The sequence below is a fragment of the Lathamus discolor genome, chromosome 1 (assembly GCF_037157495.1).
Source record: "Lathamus discolor isolate bLatDis1 chromosome 1, bLatDis1.hap1, whole genome shotgun sequence".
NCBI lineage: Eukaryota > Metazoa > Chordata > Aves > Psittaciformes > Psittacidae > Lathamus > Lathamus discolor.
Window position 1 is genome coordinate 162,466,677 of NC_088884.1, and position 15,019 is coordinate 162,481,695.

Sequence of the window (15,019 nt, forward strand, 5' to 3'; positions counted from 1 at the left end):
CCTCCATCCAACCAGGAGCATTGATTCTTTCCTCTGTTTATCCCAGGCTTTGAAAGCTAAACCCTGTAGGATGATTTCAGAGTATATCAGGATAGCGTCTGAGCTGGTTGGTCACCCATTGATGTGCCTGGGCAAAAGATGGAAACTCAGATCCATTGGATTGCCAATAGGAGCTAGTTGGGACCTCAAAGAAGTTGAAATTCTCCCATAAGCCACACACCTCCTTCTACGGGAGGTTTTGGACAGACAGGGATGTGAAGTTTATATTCCCAATCAACCTTACAATGAATTCTGCCTCCATTCCTGAGAAATCCCACATGAGAATTTACTTTCCCAACTAATCCTGCAGCCCACCACGAAGGGAACAGAAACCTGTATGGCTTGTACTTGTGTCGCCTAAAAAGGGATCTCTTGAGGCAATTCTTCATGTCACAGAGTAAGGAGAGGAGACTTTGGGGGGTGATCCACTACCCCCCAGTCCAACTGGAACAAGACTCCAAAGCAAGGAAATAATAGCAGCCAATCTTCCTTGCTTCTCTGTGCATAAAAGCACCAGACTAAAGGTGGTTTTGGCTCCAGCTCTGACTTGGCACAGCACAGGTTTTCTTGGGAGATTGGTATGTCAAAGCCCAAGGTAGTTTGTCACCAGTCGCATGAGATCCATTTTGCTGAGCTGGATTTGTGCTAGGTTAAAAGCCACACATCCAGGGCTGAATTCAGTAGCCTAAACACCACTCTCTAGTGCCATCTGAACCACTCCAAGGTCTCAGAGTCACCTGCGCAGAGCTGGCTGATATGAGGCAATGTAGAGAAGACCCACACCCTTTGTGAAACATTAGCAGTAGATCAAGATAGACTGGGGTGTCTAACATGGCTCTAGCCTCCTGTGTTTAACCAACCAAGTCACACCGGTGAGACAGGAATGCAAGCATCAGGAAGCTAAGAACATAGTCTCCTTCTGCAAAGTGTTACTGTCAACTGAAAGAGAGCATCATGCAAGCCAGCAGTAACAGACAAAGTTAACCAAGGCCAAGCACTTACATAGTTTGGTGTCATACTGGCAAGCTCACACAGGACTTGAAGAAGCAACATAGAATCACAGAGTGGTTTGGGTTGAAGGGACTTTAAAGCTCCTCCAGCTCCAACCCCTGCCACGGGCAGGGACCCCTTCCACTGGAGCAGCTTGCTCCAAGCCCCTGTGTCCAACCTGGCCTTGAGCACTGCCAGGGATGGGGCAGCCACAGCTTCTCTGGGCACCCTGTGCCAGCGCCTCAGCACCCTCACAGGGAAGAGCTTCTGCCTTATATCTAACCTGACCTTCCCCTGTTTCATTTTGAACCCATCACCCCTTGTCCTATCACTGCAGTTCCTGATGAAGAGCCCCTCCCCAGCATCCTTGTACCCCCCTTCAGACACTGGAAGCTGCTCTAAGGTCTTCACACAGCTTCTTTTCTCCAGGCTGAGATCTGCAGTAAGCAAAACATCTTTGCTTATTATTATTTACAACCTATGCCTACAGTTGGATCTCTGCCCACGAGATGTTCTACCTACGGCTTATTCCTGCTGCAGATAACAGCTCGCCAGCTTGCCCATAAATGCTTCCCTTCCCCAAGAGCTGGTCATGCTGGCTGCATTACCCAGAAGTGTGCCTCAGATGCCATCATGCAGAGAAGGCTCTCAGCCTCAGATGCAGCAGGACCTTCACGCTCAGGAAGCCATGGGAATGCTCCTCTCTGACTGACACACTGCTTTGTGCATTGCCCTGGAGGGAGCCTAGCAACCCCACAAGGCCATTGTGTTCATCCACATCCTGAGCCAGATGGAACATTTCTTTTCATAGCGTGTTTCCTATGTTGAACCATACAGGGAAGAATCTCACTGTGGTCTCTGCCATGCTCACTCTATAGCACATGGATTCCAGTCTTCCTGCTCACACAGCAAGACCAGAGCTCTTGACACGCGACTGGGATACCCTTTTTCCTTCTCTTAGGAGACTCTCATTCTCTATTAGTGTCTGGCAAATAAGAACCTTCCTGAGATGTTTCTTTGGATTTGCCAGATTGGCTTATCTTCCAGGCTTTTGTTATTTTTTATTATTATTATTATTATTATTATTATTATCCTAATTCTATTTATGTCCTTTTTCTGAGTCTCATGATCTAAAGATTTGTTTTAAAATCCCTTTTGGGGCTGGAGTCAGGCTCCAAATCTGGAGTCAGAGTCACAAAAATCAGTGAATTATTCAGGAACAGGCAGCTGGATACACTATGTCTTTCCCAAGCATAGGAATCACGGCAAAAATATTACCTTTAGGGGAATTTGTATTAAAACCCAGATGAAAAAAGCCCACATCTTCATTTTGTGACTCCAAAGCCCACCTTACTGACCCTGCTGTGTTCAGCATTGTCTGTGGCCCTGAATCTACTGCCCAGCCCTTCTTCTTGGAAGATGAACCCAGCAGCTATAAAGGCAACCCCTGGGCAGGGCAGTGTTGGTTTTAGGACAAGCTTGGGTTTAGGGCATGGTGAAGGCAATGTCTAACACCAAGCTTGGAGGTCCCAAGCCTTTTATACAGTCTCCTTTCAACACTGAACCAGCCACGCTCTTCACCACAGAGCAAGAAGAGCACTCATGATGATGAGTGGCCCACAATTAATGGTCAGTAGCAGTCCTTAGACAGAGCCCAAGTCCTGGCGTCACAACAGGCATGAGAAAGCTGACATGCCAACATTGCCTTCCACAATGCGAAAAGGAGATATCTGGTCCTGCTCCTCATTTTCTCATGAAAGCATTGCCTTAACCATCTTCAAAACCTTGTAATTCACACCCACATGAAAGAGTAGCCATAGACAGCTGTAGTGTGCACCCCTGACAAAGCTGTGGCACCAACTCAGCAAGCTCTTGGAAGGCAGCATGCCTGTCGTGACTCCGCATCAGGCCAGCAGATGTGCATCTCAGTGCCCATCCAGAGTCACCCGCTACCAACACTCATTGCTCCCTTCGGTGGTATTAGTGTGTGCTGCAGGGGTATTTTCTCCTTGCAGACCTTGCTCATGGGTGTCTACAGCTTTTAAAGTTTCATGTCTAGTTTTGGTACTAATGTTGGAGGGTAGAGACTGAAGCAGAGTCCTGCTTTCATGGGTTGCCAGGGTCCAAGGTGCTTCATTCTCTGTGGTATTCACCACAGGAGCACAGTTGAAGGGAATCCATTCTTGGCCCTTCTACAGACCCAGAGCTCTGTTCATCTATACATCAACCCCTCTGCAGTAGCAGGTCACAAGCCCTTAATTATTCCTTTATTATCTTGAGCACAACTTTCTCCTTTATAGATCCCGAATGAAAGATATTCAGTATACCCAAGGCAATGAAGCTTTGTGTGTAGTGCTAACATGGGACATTCAGGTCCTTGGAAAGAGAACGCAATAAATGTAATGACCTTCTGCGGATTAACCGCTGCTTCTGTCAGCACTGTGTTCCCTAACGAAAGGTCAATGCCCTCCCAAGAAACCTGGCATATTGAACCTTCTATGGGTCCGCTTGCCCACCTACATAAGCACATTCCCAGTGGTATCCAGCAAATGAGTTTAGCTACAGCTTGCTCAGGAGCCAGGCTAACTTTCAGGGGTAATTTATATTGCTGAAACAACAGCAACAAGGAAAGAGAGAACAAAAGAGCCGATTTATGGTCACAATCCCCCAGAGCAAGGGCTGTAGAGCAGACTGGAGCAGACTAAGTCCTTCATAGCAGCTGGCCCGAAGCCTTTCTTGGGCCCCATGCAGTCTCCCAGTGGTCCTACAACATAATTACTCTCTGGTGGAGTTGTGAGTCTCTGGAAGAGCAGGGGATGCTGTGTGGCAGCCCACCAGAGTGGATCTGCCCTCTGAGACACATGGTTTGCATTGCACACCCTGTGATGTGGCGTGAGGGCGTCTGGAGGTGATTAAGGATGCTGGCACAATGTTGGAGGGCTGCATACTCAGGTCTTTATGGCTTTTTGGGGATGGTCTCTGAAGTGAACTGTTCCCTGGACCAAATTCATCTGGAGAGGTCTAGCTGGACCACGCTAAGCTGTGCACAATCCAAGACTAGCTAGGTTTCTGTTAGATATTAGTGTAGATGTACCTGTGTGGCTCTTCACTATGTCACTCTTCACCACTCATCACCACAGTGATGAAGCTCTTCCAGTGGTAAAAGTCCTATCCTGCACAGGAGAGAAACTGATGCATGAGAAGTTTTGGCAGCTCCTCCTAAGAGAGGAGACCAATAGCATTAAGGGTGAAATCCATCAAGAGTGACTTTGGATGCCCACGATGCCCATGAGCCAGGAGTCTAGACCTTCTTAGATACTTAAATTCAGTTTGGTGATTCATGAAAGACCCACAGTTTTCAGGGTTTTGATACCTCAGAAACATCCTCACGGCAATGACTCCCATCAGAGGTCCAGATTCATGGGGTTGCTTTGAGAAAAGCTCTAACGTGAGCTTTAATGGGAATGACGTGCAGGGGAATGAAGAGCAATTTCAGTCAAGTCCTGCTGATGCGCTGCAACTTAGAGGAAAGCTTTGGAGACATCAGTAGGACTGCACTGCCTAGATGTTAGGGGCCGGTTTGGTTTAGGGACTATGAATTAGAGCAGTAAATGATCAAAACAAGGCTCTACCGCGTTATCCTTCTATTGTTGCCAGGAAAGCTACATTCAGACCTCAGCTTTGAGATCCTGCTTGAGAGCGTTGGTGTTTTCCACAGCCCTTCACCCCCTCCCAGTCTGGTCTCTCCTGCTTTTGCAACCACCACACCACACCACGCCACACCACACCACAGGCTGCCCTCACTCCCCATGAGGCCCCTGCATTCCAGATATGCACACCCTACCATGGTGTACCTCTCCAACCATCAACTTAGGACAACGCAACACTGCTGAGAAGGTCAGAAATAGGCAGGGAGGGATGGTTTACCCCTGGTTTTGGCCAGTCAGGGTGCAGAAGTTGGATCAAGCCAACTGGTAGGACAAGGGGTGATGGGTTCAAACTGAAACAGGGAACGTTCAGGTTGGCGATAAGGAAGAAGTTCTCCCACATGAGGGTGCTGAGGTGCCGGAACAGGGTGCCCCATCCCTGGCAGTGCTCAAGGCCAGGTTGAAGGGGCTTGGAGCAAGCTGCTCCAGTGGAAGGGGTCCCTGCCCGTGGCAGGGGTTGGAGCTGGATGGGCTTTAAGGTCCCTTCCAACCCAAACCAGGCAGGGATTCTATAATTCTATGGTTAAGCAGGCATTCTGTGCACATTGAGGCATGCAGGCTGCTCACTGCAGCTTTCATAGGCATGATGGAAGCTGTCACTTCTCTGTGACACAGTTTATGCGGTCAGCTGAAAGGCTCACAGGCCTGAGGAATTCTGCCTGATATCCCAACACCATCGTCCCACGGGGAGAACGCTGGAGTCACTGTGAACATGCTGTCCTCCTCCCCACGCCAAGCAGCTCTTGGATCCATCCTGGGAGGGCAGTGAACTCCCTCATCGCTCCAAGACACACCATCAGCTGCAAGGAGGTGTTAACCCTCAAGGGACCCTGACATGTACAGTGGAGGTGGTCATAGAATCATGGAATGGTTTGTGTTGGAAGGGACCTTAAAGCCCATCCAGTTCCAACCGCTGCCACGGACAGGGACACCTTCCACTAGAGCAGCTTGCTCCAAGCCCTGTCCAACCTCGCCTTGAGCACTGCAAGGGATGGAGCTGGTCAACAGCGGATGGAGGAGGTCAGGAAAGACTGGTCAGAAGCTCAGGCTCCCAGTCCCACACACAGGCAGAAATCAATGCTAATGTCCAGCCCATCCTCCCATAGCTTGGCATCTGCATCAGGGAGCTTGGCCATCATGGGAGCCTGGGAAGGAGCTGGCAAGGAAGGATGCAAGCTGGATGATGACCGTAAAGTGGCAGCTTATGATTACTTTGGACCAGATTTAATTATTTTATGAGAACCAGAAAAAAAGAACAAAGAGAACGACTCTTTCTTTGGCCAGGAGAGCCCACAGTGAGCTTCAGCAGCTACAGTACCTCCTGCACCAGGGTTTTTCCTATACCAGCTGAAATTCTCTTAACTTACTGCTCTAATACATCCTGAGGGAGCCCTCAGAGCCCTCCTGACCTTTGAGGCCACATCCAGGAGAAGCTTGGGTGATGGAACACCTACAGCCTAATCCTACATATGGATTTCTGGAGCTTCCTCACTCAAGAACAGAATGGCTTGCACCTTGGGTAGATTTTCCTCTTTTCCGTGAGTTTTGTCAATCGTTTTTTAACATCAACAGTCATGCAGCAGCAGGGACATCCCCGGCTGAGCAACACGCTGTGAGACGTCCTCTCTCTTCTTCTTTGCTTTTAACCTACCGCCCGTAGTGTCCATCTCCTGTGATGCTGCTTGCTGTGTAAAGGCAGTGAATAATAGATTTCTATTTACCTTCTCCATGGCATTCCACCAGCACCCGCAAGGTCCAATTCTCCATAAACTACTTTTGTCCAGGGAATGATACAAAGCTATCTTGATAAGGATAAAGTGTTCCTAATACAAAGACCACCCTAAACAATAGCAAAGCCCCTTGTAAGTGTGAACAACCCTGCTTGTCCTCACATTTCCCATATTCCTGATGGGACAGCATTGGGGCATGAGTTTGGCACGTTGTTTTTCCCACCTGCTATCACGTCTGCAGCATTTCTGTGCCATGGACTCTAGTATATGCTCTAAAGCAGGGACCTTTTAAAACAAGGATGCTCTTGCCAACTGCAGCACAAAGCAAGCCTGCTCACAGATTCTGGCTGCGCACTAGGAGCCAGGGCCAGAGTTTAGCTTGGACTGGGTCCATTTTCATTTGTGCATTTGTCTTTTCTTCTTGTTTTGCTTTATTTTTCGGAGGGCTGAACACTGGGACCAGCAACTCTCCAAACAATCCAAGTGATATCACCTTCGAGTGAGTCATGGGGAGGGCAGGGTGGAGAAGTGCAGGCAAGGAAAGATCATGAGATTGCGCTAAGTCAAACAAGCTAAAACATAAATGGGATGTGTGTTTGGATACGTGGAGGGGAGATTGCATCCTGCATCCACTCCCAGCCAAAGCAGGGTGCAACAGTGGTGGGGACCATTTCCATGGCTTCAGAGATGTGTACCTGGATGTGAGTAGAGTGATATTAACTAGGGGAAAAAATGCACAGGCACACACAGAGCATATCAACGCATATGTCCTGTGCACACACACAGTAAGGACAGCAAATAAATCACTCTTTTGCTTTCACTTCAGAGCACATACCTTATCGGCTCAGCTTTGGTATCACCAGGAGAATGAAATCCAATCTTCAGCTCATGTTTGGTCTGAGTCCAGTCTCTTTGCACAGTGCAGGATGGTTTTCCCTGAGCTCATCTGCAGCTTTCTTAATTTCTCAGTGATCCTGAGGGTAATTCTCTAGGGTTACAACAGGACAGGACCTGCAGCTGATGCTCAGACCCAGCTCTGTCACTAGGATTCAGGCATTGAAAGATGTGGAATGAACTTCTATAAACTGATGAAAGTTATAAAGGCTCCAAATTGACTTTCAAGCCCCCAGCAGTATTAGAATCATAGAATAGTTAGAGTTGGAAGGACCTTAAGAGCATCTAGTTCCACTCCCCTGTCATGGGCAGGGACACCAAATACTAAACCATGTCATTTATTAGAGGACAAAGTCTCCAGCAGGATCTCAAAAGCCAACATGGAGTCATATCAACAAGGCAGTGGAGAATGTAAAGGATGAGGCTCTGCATCCTATCCTACATGGTAGCATCCTAAGTTGAGATAGATACAACCAGGATCCTCCATCCACCAGGAGAACAAGCATCACTGGGTGGTCAATCAGGACGGAGAAGGTTCACCTCGGAGGGTCTGTCCCTACTCCCCAGGCTGCCTCTGTGTTAAACATGTGGATTTAATTAGGTTGGATGTTGAAGCAGAGCAAAGCCAATCCAAGTCTCTGCTGTCTTCTCCCTGTGAGGGCCCTGGGGTCCCAGATGCTCCAGCACGGCAGGGGGTTGCTGGATCCCAGCACACATACTGCATGTATTGTCAGTGCTCACCACACCAAGACCACCCCATGGGTGGATATCCCCAAGGTGTGTGTCACCACCTCCTCCTTTGGAAAGCACACCAAGCTTTGTCCACGTGTTGAGCTGGACGCTCAAGAGAGGTGTCCAGAGGGCTGATTATGAGCGAGCAGGAAGAGCTCCTCTTTGAAACAAGACCAGGTTTCACAAATCTCTATTGTCACAGTCCTACAATGCTTGTTCTTCCCGTTCTTTGATACTGCCCTTTTCTGGCTTTGATGCTTTTGGGACCGGATCATCAAAAAGTGCTCTTACACTGAGATATCTAGTGCTGGTGCAACACTCTCTGCTCCTATACCTGAGATTTTACTCATATTTTCTATTTCTGGACCTCTGACTCATCCAGCTCCTCCTGAGCTCTTCAAGTGCCCATTACTCCACACAGTCTTCCATGAATCCTAAGAATTCTATGCTTTTACATAATAGCAGTTAAAAAGCCCAGTCCAAAACCTCTCCCTCTCTCAAAATGCTGTCACATAATTGTGTATACGAAATCAAAAGCTAATTTCTTCCATTCTTTACTCATTCCCTAAATAAGTCCCTTCAACTCTTCCTTATGTGCAGCCTCCCAATGCCTATCAAGAGTAGGATGCTCCAGCGTATTCAAAGTTAGCAGCCAAGGACCTGTTCTGGGGGACCCCCTGCCTAGTTCTGTTCATCCCAGTGTGATCGAATGGGAAAACTACGGATGCACTCAGCACACGTCTCCTCCAAGAGGCACGCTTATTTGCATGGTAATGAGGATGGCAATGAGCCCCTTGTCTTCAGATGGACACAAGGTTCTAGCCAGCGAAAATGGGCCAGAGCTGAACTTCAGAGAATTCACAGAGTTGGGGTTTAATTCTTTTCAATTTGTGGTTTTTGTCTGCACAAAGCTCGTACAACAGAAACTTCAAGGAGCTGCTAAACACTGGATGTGTTATTATTTTAGCAACCATCGGGCTGTTTAAACAAGCACCGACCTCTTAAGTAGCCCGGCTCGAGCAGTAATCACCGGTCTCATTTCTAAAGGGACCCTTCTTTTATTTGCTTTGTTACCATAGCTTTCTGTTTTCTTTTCCTCGCTCTGAAAGTTGAAGAAATGCGACATAAATCTGCAGCTCCTCTGAGAACCCAGCGTGAGCTGCAAGCACGGCTCCCAGCAGCGCTGTGAAAGGGGTTATGGTGATTAATACCCTTTTCCGGTGGGGAAACTGAGGCACAAAACCTCTCCCTGACAAAGGAATGAAAAGCATTATGTGCTTAATGAAGTCCTTCACCTGTTCTGGCTCCAAACAATCACACTGAGCTATGGCAAGGTCAAGCTGGGACAACACAATGTCAGGACTGAGAGCCAGGGATTGCCTTGCAGAGAGCACAGGGTAGAGGCTGGTCCCAGGCAGGGTGGAGAGGGGGAGTCTGAGCAGGGAAACAGACCCATCCGCTATTGCCAAGACCTGAGATAGAATCCCAGCGTGGTTTGGGTTAGAAGGGACCTTAAAGCTCATCCAGCTCCAACCCCTGCCACGGGCAGGGACCCCTTCCACTGGAGCAGCTTGCTCCAAGCCCCTGTGTCCAACCTGGCCTTGAGCACTGCCAGGGATGGAGCATTCATTTTCATTGGGTCCCCTGTTCCAGTGCTTCACCACCCTCACAATGGAGAGATGGATGAAAGGAATTGATGCCAGGCTTGGAAAGCCACCATTGGTTCTCATTGCCCAAAGAATCAGATGGTGTTTGTAGGTCCATGGTGATGTGCTGGGGACAGTGCACAAAGTGGGGAGCCTCAAAGCCATGGCTGGATGAAGAGCAGAGGAGATGCTACGTGCAACACAAAGGGGGATTATCCCTAGCACCACTGGGATGTTTAAAAGCTTGTGGTTAAACGCTCAGGGGTGCTGTTTCTGCTTTGGATGTGGTGATTCAAGCAGCCTTGCACCAACCTATAAAGCTCACCACTGCTTTTAATTAAACCCCTTTAATCAAACACAACCAAGGTGGGATCATTGCCTCTACAAAACCTAGCCCTGGTGCTATTGCTTTGTTCAAAAGCACAGGCTACACTGCCAGAGGCTGCTCATTTAACTGCAAATACCATTCATTTCCATGAAGGCCCCAGGTCTTGCCAGCACAGAGACATCAGTCCTGATTATTGTCTTTATTCAATGCCTCCTCAGCACATATTGACACCCAGTGTGTACTCCAGCCCTAAGACTTAGGTTGACCTTCAACATTCTGCATGGCTCCATCTATGCTTTCCTTCCTAACCACGGGTGAATGCCGACATCTGTCTATCTTCTCCCACATTCCCGTCATGGAGTAACCCACATACCTAATGCTGAGTCTGGCTGCAATTTGGCCACTTTTTAGGGATGAGTGTAAGGAAGCTCTGCTGGAACCAGTGCTCTGGGTTTCCTGGAGGATGTTTTTCCCGCAGCAGTCAGCTTGGGGAGCTTTTATGCAGTGTCAGTCCCGAATTTCTTGTTCCTGGCACTTGTTTTACTGTTTTGACACCAGGCTTTTGAGCGCAGGGCAAATAATAATGATATCCAGAGCTAATGTTATTTACTAAAATACAAATTAACGCTCGGTCACATGGCGGCACGATTTGTCATCCAGCTAAAATTACAAGGAATTAAGGCTGAGTCAGAAAGTTGTTTCAGATGGGAGCGGGGAATGCTGAGAGCAATGGGGCCATGCGGGAGCAACACTGACATCTTCTGGCTGCAGGAAACACCTCCTGGTTTTCCATCAAGGAAAACCCACCAGGAACCTCCAGCACTAAAGCATAAATAGGGGTTGGAGTGGATCAAGAGTTTACAAGTCGCGGGTATGAGCTTGGAGCGGTGGATCTGAGCCCACTTTAACAGTCTACATAGCATCCGTATGGAATTTGAACAGAGGGTGTGTGACATTGATGACCCAAAATACATATAGGAGGTGAAGAGGTGTTGCTCTTCCATCTGTGAGGATGACAGGACTGTATCCACCCATTTACACTGCAGGGTGAACTGTGCAGTGCAACAGATAGGAAAAACCGGTGCCAAAAATCGATCCATGCGAAAAAGCCAAGCAACAATTTTCTGTCTTATCTGGAATGGGACAGGGCCTGTTGGCCTTGTGCTGTTAATCCAGGGAAGTGTGGGGACCACTGGACCTCTTCCCCAATGTGATGCCCTCATCCCCTGCTCTAAGGCCTCAGAAAGCAGCCTGGCACACAGGCATGGAAGATACCTCTTGGGTACAAGTAAACCGGCATCAGTTCAGAGCGGGATGGCAGAGCCCACAGTGATGCCAACAACTTTGGCCATGGGGCTGCTGGGTCCTGCACCAGGACCTTCTCCCCTAGAGTGGATCCCCTTCAAAACACGGTGCGTGCTGGACTGGGGAGGGCAGTAGCTGGATGGTTATCTGGAGAAGGTGTGGGGAAAAGTCCTCCATCCCCACCGCTCATACTTGTGCAGCACGTGAAACAATTACCAGCCTCCCTCCAAGCTGCATGTGGTTGCCATGATGGCTCACAGGTGTGTTTGAGGGTGCTGGGTCCATTGCTAGCAGCCTTTTTACAGTGGGGACTAGGAGGTCCCTGACAAAGACATAGTATTATAGAATCATAGAATCATAGAATAGTCAGGGTTGGAAAGGACCTCAAGATCATCCAGTTCCAACCCCCCTGCCATGGGCAGGGACACCTCACACTAAACCATCCCACACAAGGCTTCATCCAGCCTGGCCTTGAACACCGCCAGGGATGGAGCACTCACAACCTCCCTGGGCAACCCATTCCAGTGCCTCACCACCCTCACAGGAAAGAATTTCCTCCTTAGATCCAATCTAAACTTCCCCTGTTTCAGTTTGAACCCGTTACCCCTTGTCCTGTCACTACAGTCCCTAATGAAGAGTCCCTCCCCAGCATCCCTATAGGACCCCTTCAGGTACTGGAAGGCTGCTATTACCCATTCTTATTACTTTAGGGTTGATGCCTTGCAGTCCTGCAGTGGCCAGCTCCTCACTGTGGTTGTAACAGCATTGCTAGGCAAGGACCTAACATCAGAATCACATCTTTTCCACAGGTCTCTCCTCTTCCAGACTGCTCTGACCATATCTTGCATCCCCTTCCCCTTCCTCTAACCGTATTTCTTGTCATCTCTTCCAAGGTTCTTTCTTCCCATCTCTGAAGCCCTCTGAAGTTGTCTTCAAGGTCATCTTCTGGCTGGGATACTTCAACAGCTGCGTGAACCCCATCATCTACCCATGCTCCAGCAAAGAGTTCAAGCGAGCTTTCATCAGGCTGCTCAAGTGCCAATGCCACCGCAGAAGAAGACCCATATGGCGCGTCTATGACCACCAATGGAGAGGAGCCTCCATGAACAGCTCAGTGCAAGACTCTGAGACAGACCTGAGGCCCAGGATTAACACCCTGAACAGCTCGTTCCTATTTAACTCCTCCTTGCAGGAGAGACCCAGTAAGAGGCGAACGCTCAGCTTCAAGGGCTGGAAAATGCTCACTCCTTTCCAGAAACCAGCATCCACCCAACTGAAGGAGAAGATGAACAGCCTTTCCAACAAAATCCGGGGTGGCTCCAGCAAATCGGGGGTGACAGCCACCTACAAAACAGAGGTGGAGTCTGTCTCCATCGGGATCCCTCATGACTTCACGGAAACCATTGACTATCAAACCTATGACTTAACAGACTGCTGCGGGCTGAGAGAAACAGATATTTGAAGCCACTGGGACAGCTTTTGATGGTTTCTTTAGAGGTATCTAGCAGGAAGGTGAAGGGATACCATCTGTGGGTCTGTCAGGTGGACTGGAAGCAGCAATCAGGTATAAAATGCGGTCGCCCAAAGGTTATCAAAGCATCCCCCACGCAGAGGTCAGCTCCTCCTGTGGGATCATGGGTTCCTCAAATAAGAGCCACTGGCACATCCCATCTTAACGAGCCGCAGTGGGAGAGGAAGATGTGGGGTGGATATGGCCTTAGGATGAGAGCTGTTTCCTCCAGTGGATGGTTATCTTTGACTCTGGAAGAAGTTGTGCCCTGAAGGGAAACCAGGATGTCTCCTTTGCCTTAAAAACACCACCATCAAATCCAATGGAAAGATCTAACCCCAAAAGATGCCAACCCTGCCTTAGTACACAGGGTCATGTTCCTACCCAGAGGCAGCACCCAGAAAGGACACTGCTGAGCAGTAGCTGGTAGCTCATCCTTTAGATAATGGGTTGGGACCTTGTAGGTCTACAGGGTTGGAGAGAACCTCCAGGAGAGGCCTTTGCTTTGGGGGACAAGCAGACTGTGGTATTCCCAAGCGGGATGGGGTATCCTGACCATCGTTGTTTGCAGCAACCAGAGCCTTGCTCCTTCCATGTAACCTGGTTTTAGGCCAGAAAAGCAGTCCAGATGTGTACACTGATGCCAATGGGTGTGCAGGTCTCTCTTCTGTAATTCCAACCTGTGATGCATTTCTCCTTTCACTTGCAACTGAAACACTTGCAACCCTTCTTGCTCTAGTGCACATCAGTCTGTGATACAGAGAGAAAGCAGCTCCTTTTGGTATTGGTCATCCCCAAGCTTTTCTGTCCCCTTCTTGCTCTTGTTGTCTCCCTCAGACAACACAATGAAGATGTATCCCAGGGGCTTCTCTCAGGTCTGTAGTCAACCTGCTCTGTGGCTCAGGAATGGTGGGATGGCTCAGTGTGAGCCCTCTACTGCCCATCTAAAATGGAGCTGATGCGCACTTGGAGCTCCCTCATGTAGATGGATCTTTTCCCCCATCGGGGTCATGCTCATGACCCTTCTCCAAAGTGACTTCCCACACAGCTGATACAGCCTTTAGCGGCTGTCAACAATGGCCCTTGGTTATGTCCGTTAGCATGGTCAAAAGCAATGTCAGTAAGGTGGATTTTTGCCCTGCTCACAGCCCTAGAGTGTGAGTTGTCCTCTGGAGGACACCATGGTCTCCTGGGGGACCTCAGGGAGGTTGGAGCCATGAGAGCCCCACGTCAGCCAGGCTCACACAAATAGTGCTTTGCAATTCAGAACATCATCCAGAACCTACCTGACCATGTATTGCAGGCACTGGTTTTATCATGTTTCATACGTCAATAAGGCACAAAGATTGATCATCAGATTAAGCTGTGAGCAGGGGCAGGAAACACATAGGTGATGGAGGCAAAGTCTGGATGTGAAGTGCAATGTCCCAAGACAAGTGACTAAAGAACAGGAATATGAAGCTGAGGAGTGGAAAAATGCAACTGAATGTGTCCTGGATGGAAACTCATCCACATTAGCACTTTCCCCAAACCCCATTAGGAGTCTTTCATGAACGTGCCTACAGCACGTCAAGCTAAGGGTGGCTATCAAAGGAAGATGAAAGGCTCCTGGCCACAGCACAGAGAATGTCACCTTTCTTTTTTCTGCTTTAAAAGAAATCAAATCATAGGAAAAGTCAATCTTTTGTTTCTTACTTTTATGTACAGTACATACTGAGACGTGACGTGTGGAGCTGGCCCTATCTCAACACCCTTCTGCCCTTTCCTCAAGGCAAGACTCCAAACTGGACAAATTGCTGAACAAAGACCTGCAGATTTTGTCCAAATACCTTCATCCCAGCAGCAAATCCCACCAAGGCACTTGGGCAGCATTGCACTTACACTGCACCCAGACTCCTTACTGCCTGCATATTGCCCAGTGTCTGCAGAGGCTGCCAGCTAGAGAGGTTCAACCCTGCTAAAAGCAAAGGTCCAACACCCCACAGCAACCTCCATGGGGTAATGCATCTTATTTGTCCCTGTTACTTTGGCTGTCAAGGGAAGTGAGAGCCTACATAGGTGATGGGTTGACAAGAAAGTCATTTTGCAGTGTAAAGACTGCAGATGCTGATGGTTTCCTGGGCTTTTTTGGGATCCTG

The 15,019-nt window shown here is 48.8% G+C and overlaps 1 protein-coding gene across 1 annotated transcript in view; it reads left to right on the plus strand.

The window, feature by feature from the left end:
• Positions 1-13,272, plus strand: part of ADRA1D (adrenoceptor alpha 1D) — a 47,305-nt gene extending 34,033 nt beyond the window's left edge. Inside the window, exon 2 of the mRNA XM_065665323.1 lies at positions 12,265-13,272. Coding sequence (XP_065521395.1) covers positions 12,265-12,833 — 569 coding nt within the window. The 3' untranslated portion in view covers positions 12,834-13,272. The remainder of the gene's footprint in view (positions 1-12,264) is intronic.
• Positions 13,273-15,019: the final 1,747 nt, after the last annotated feature.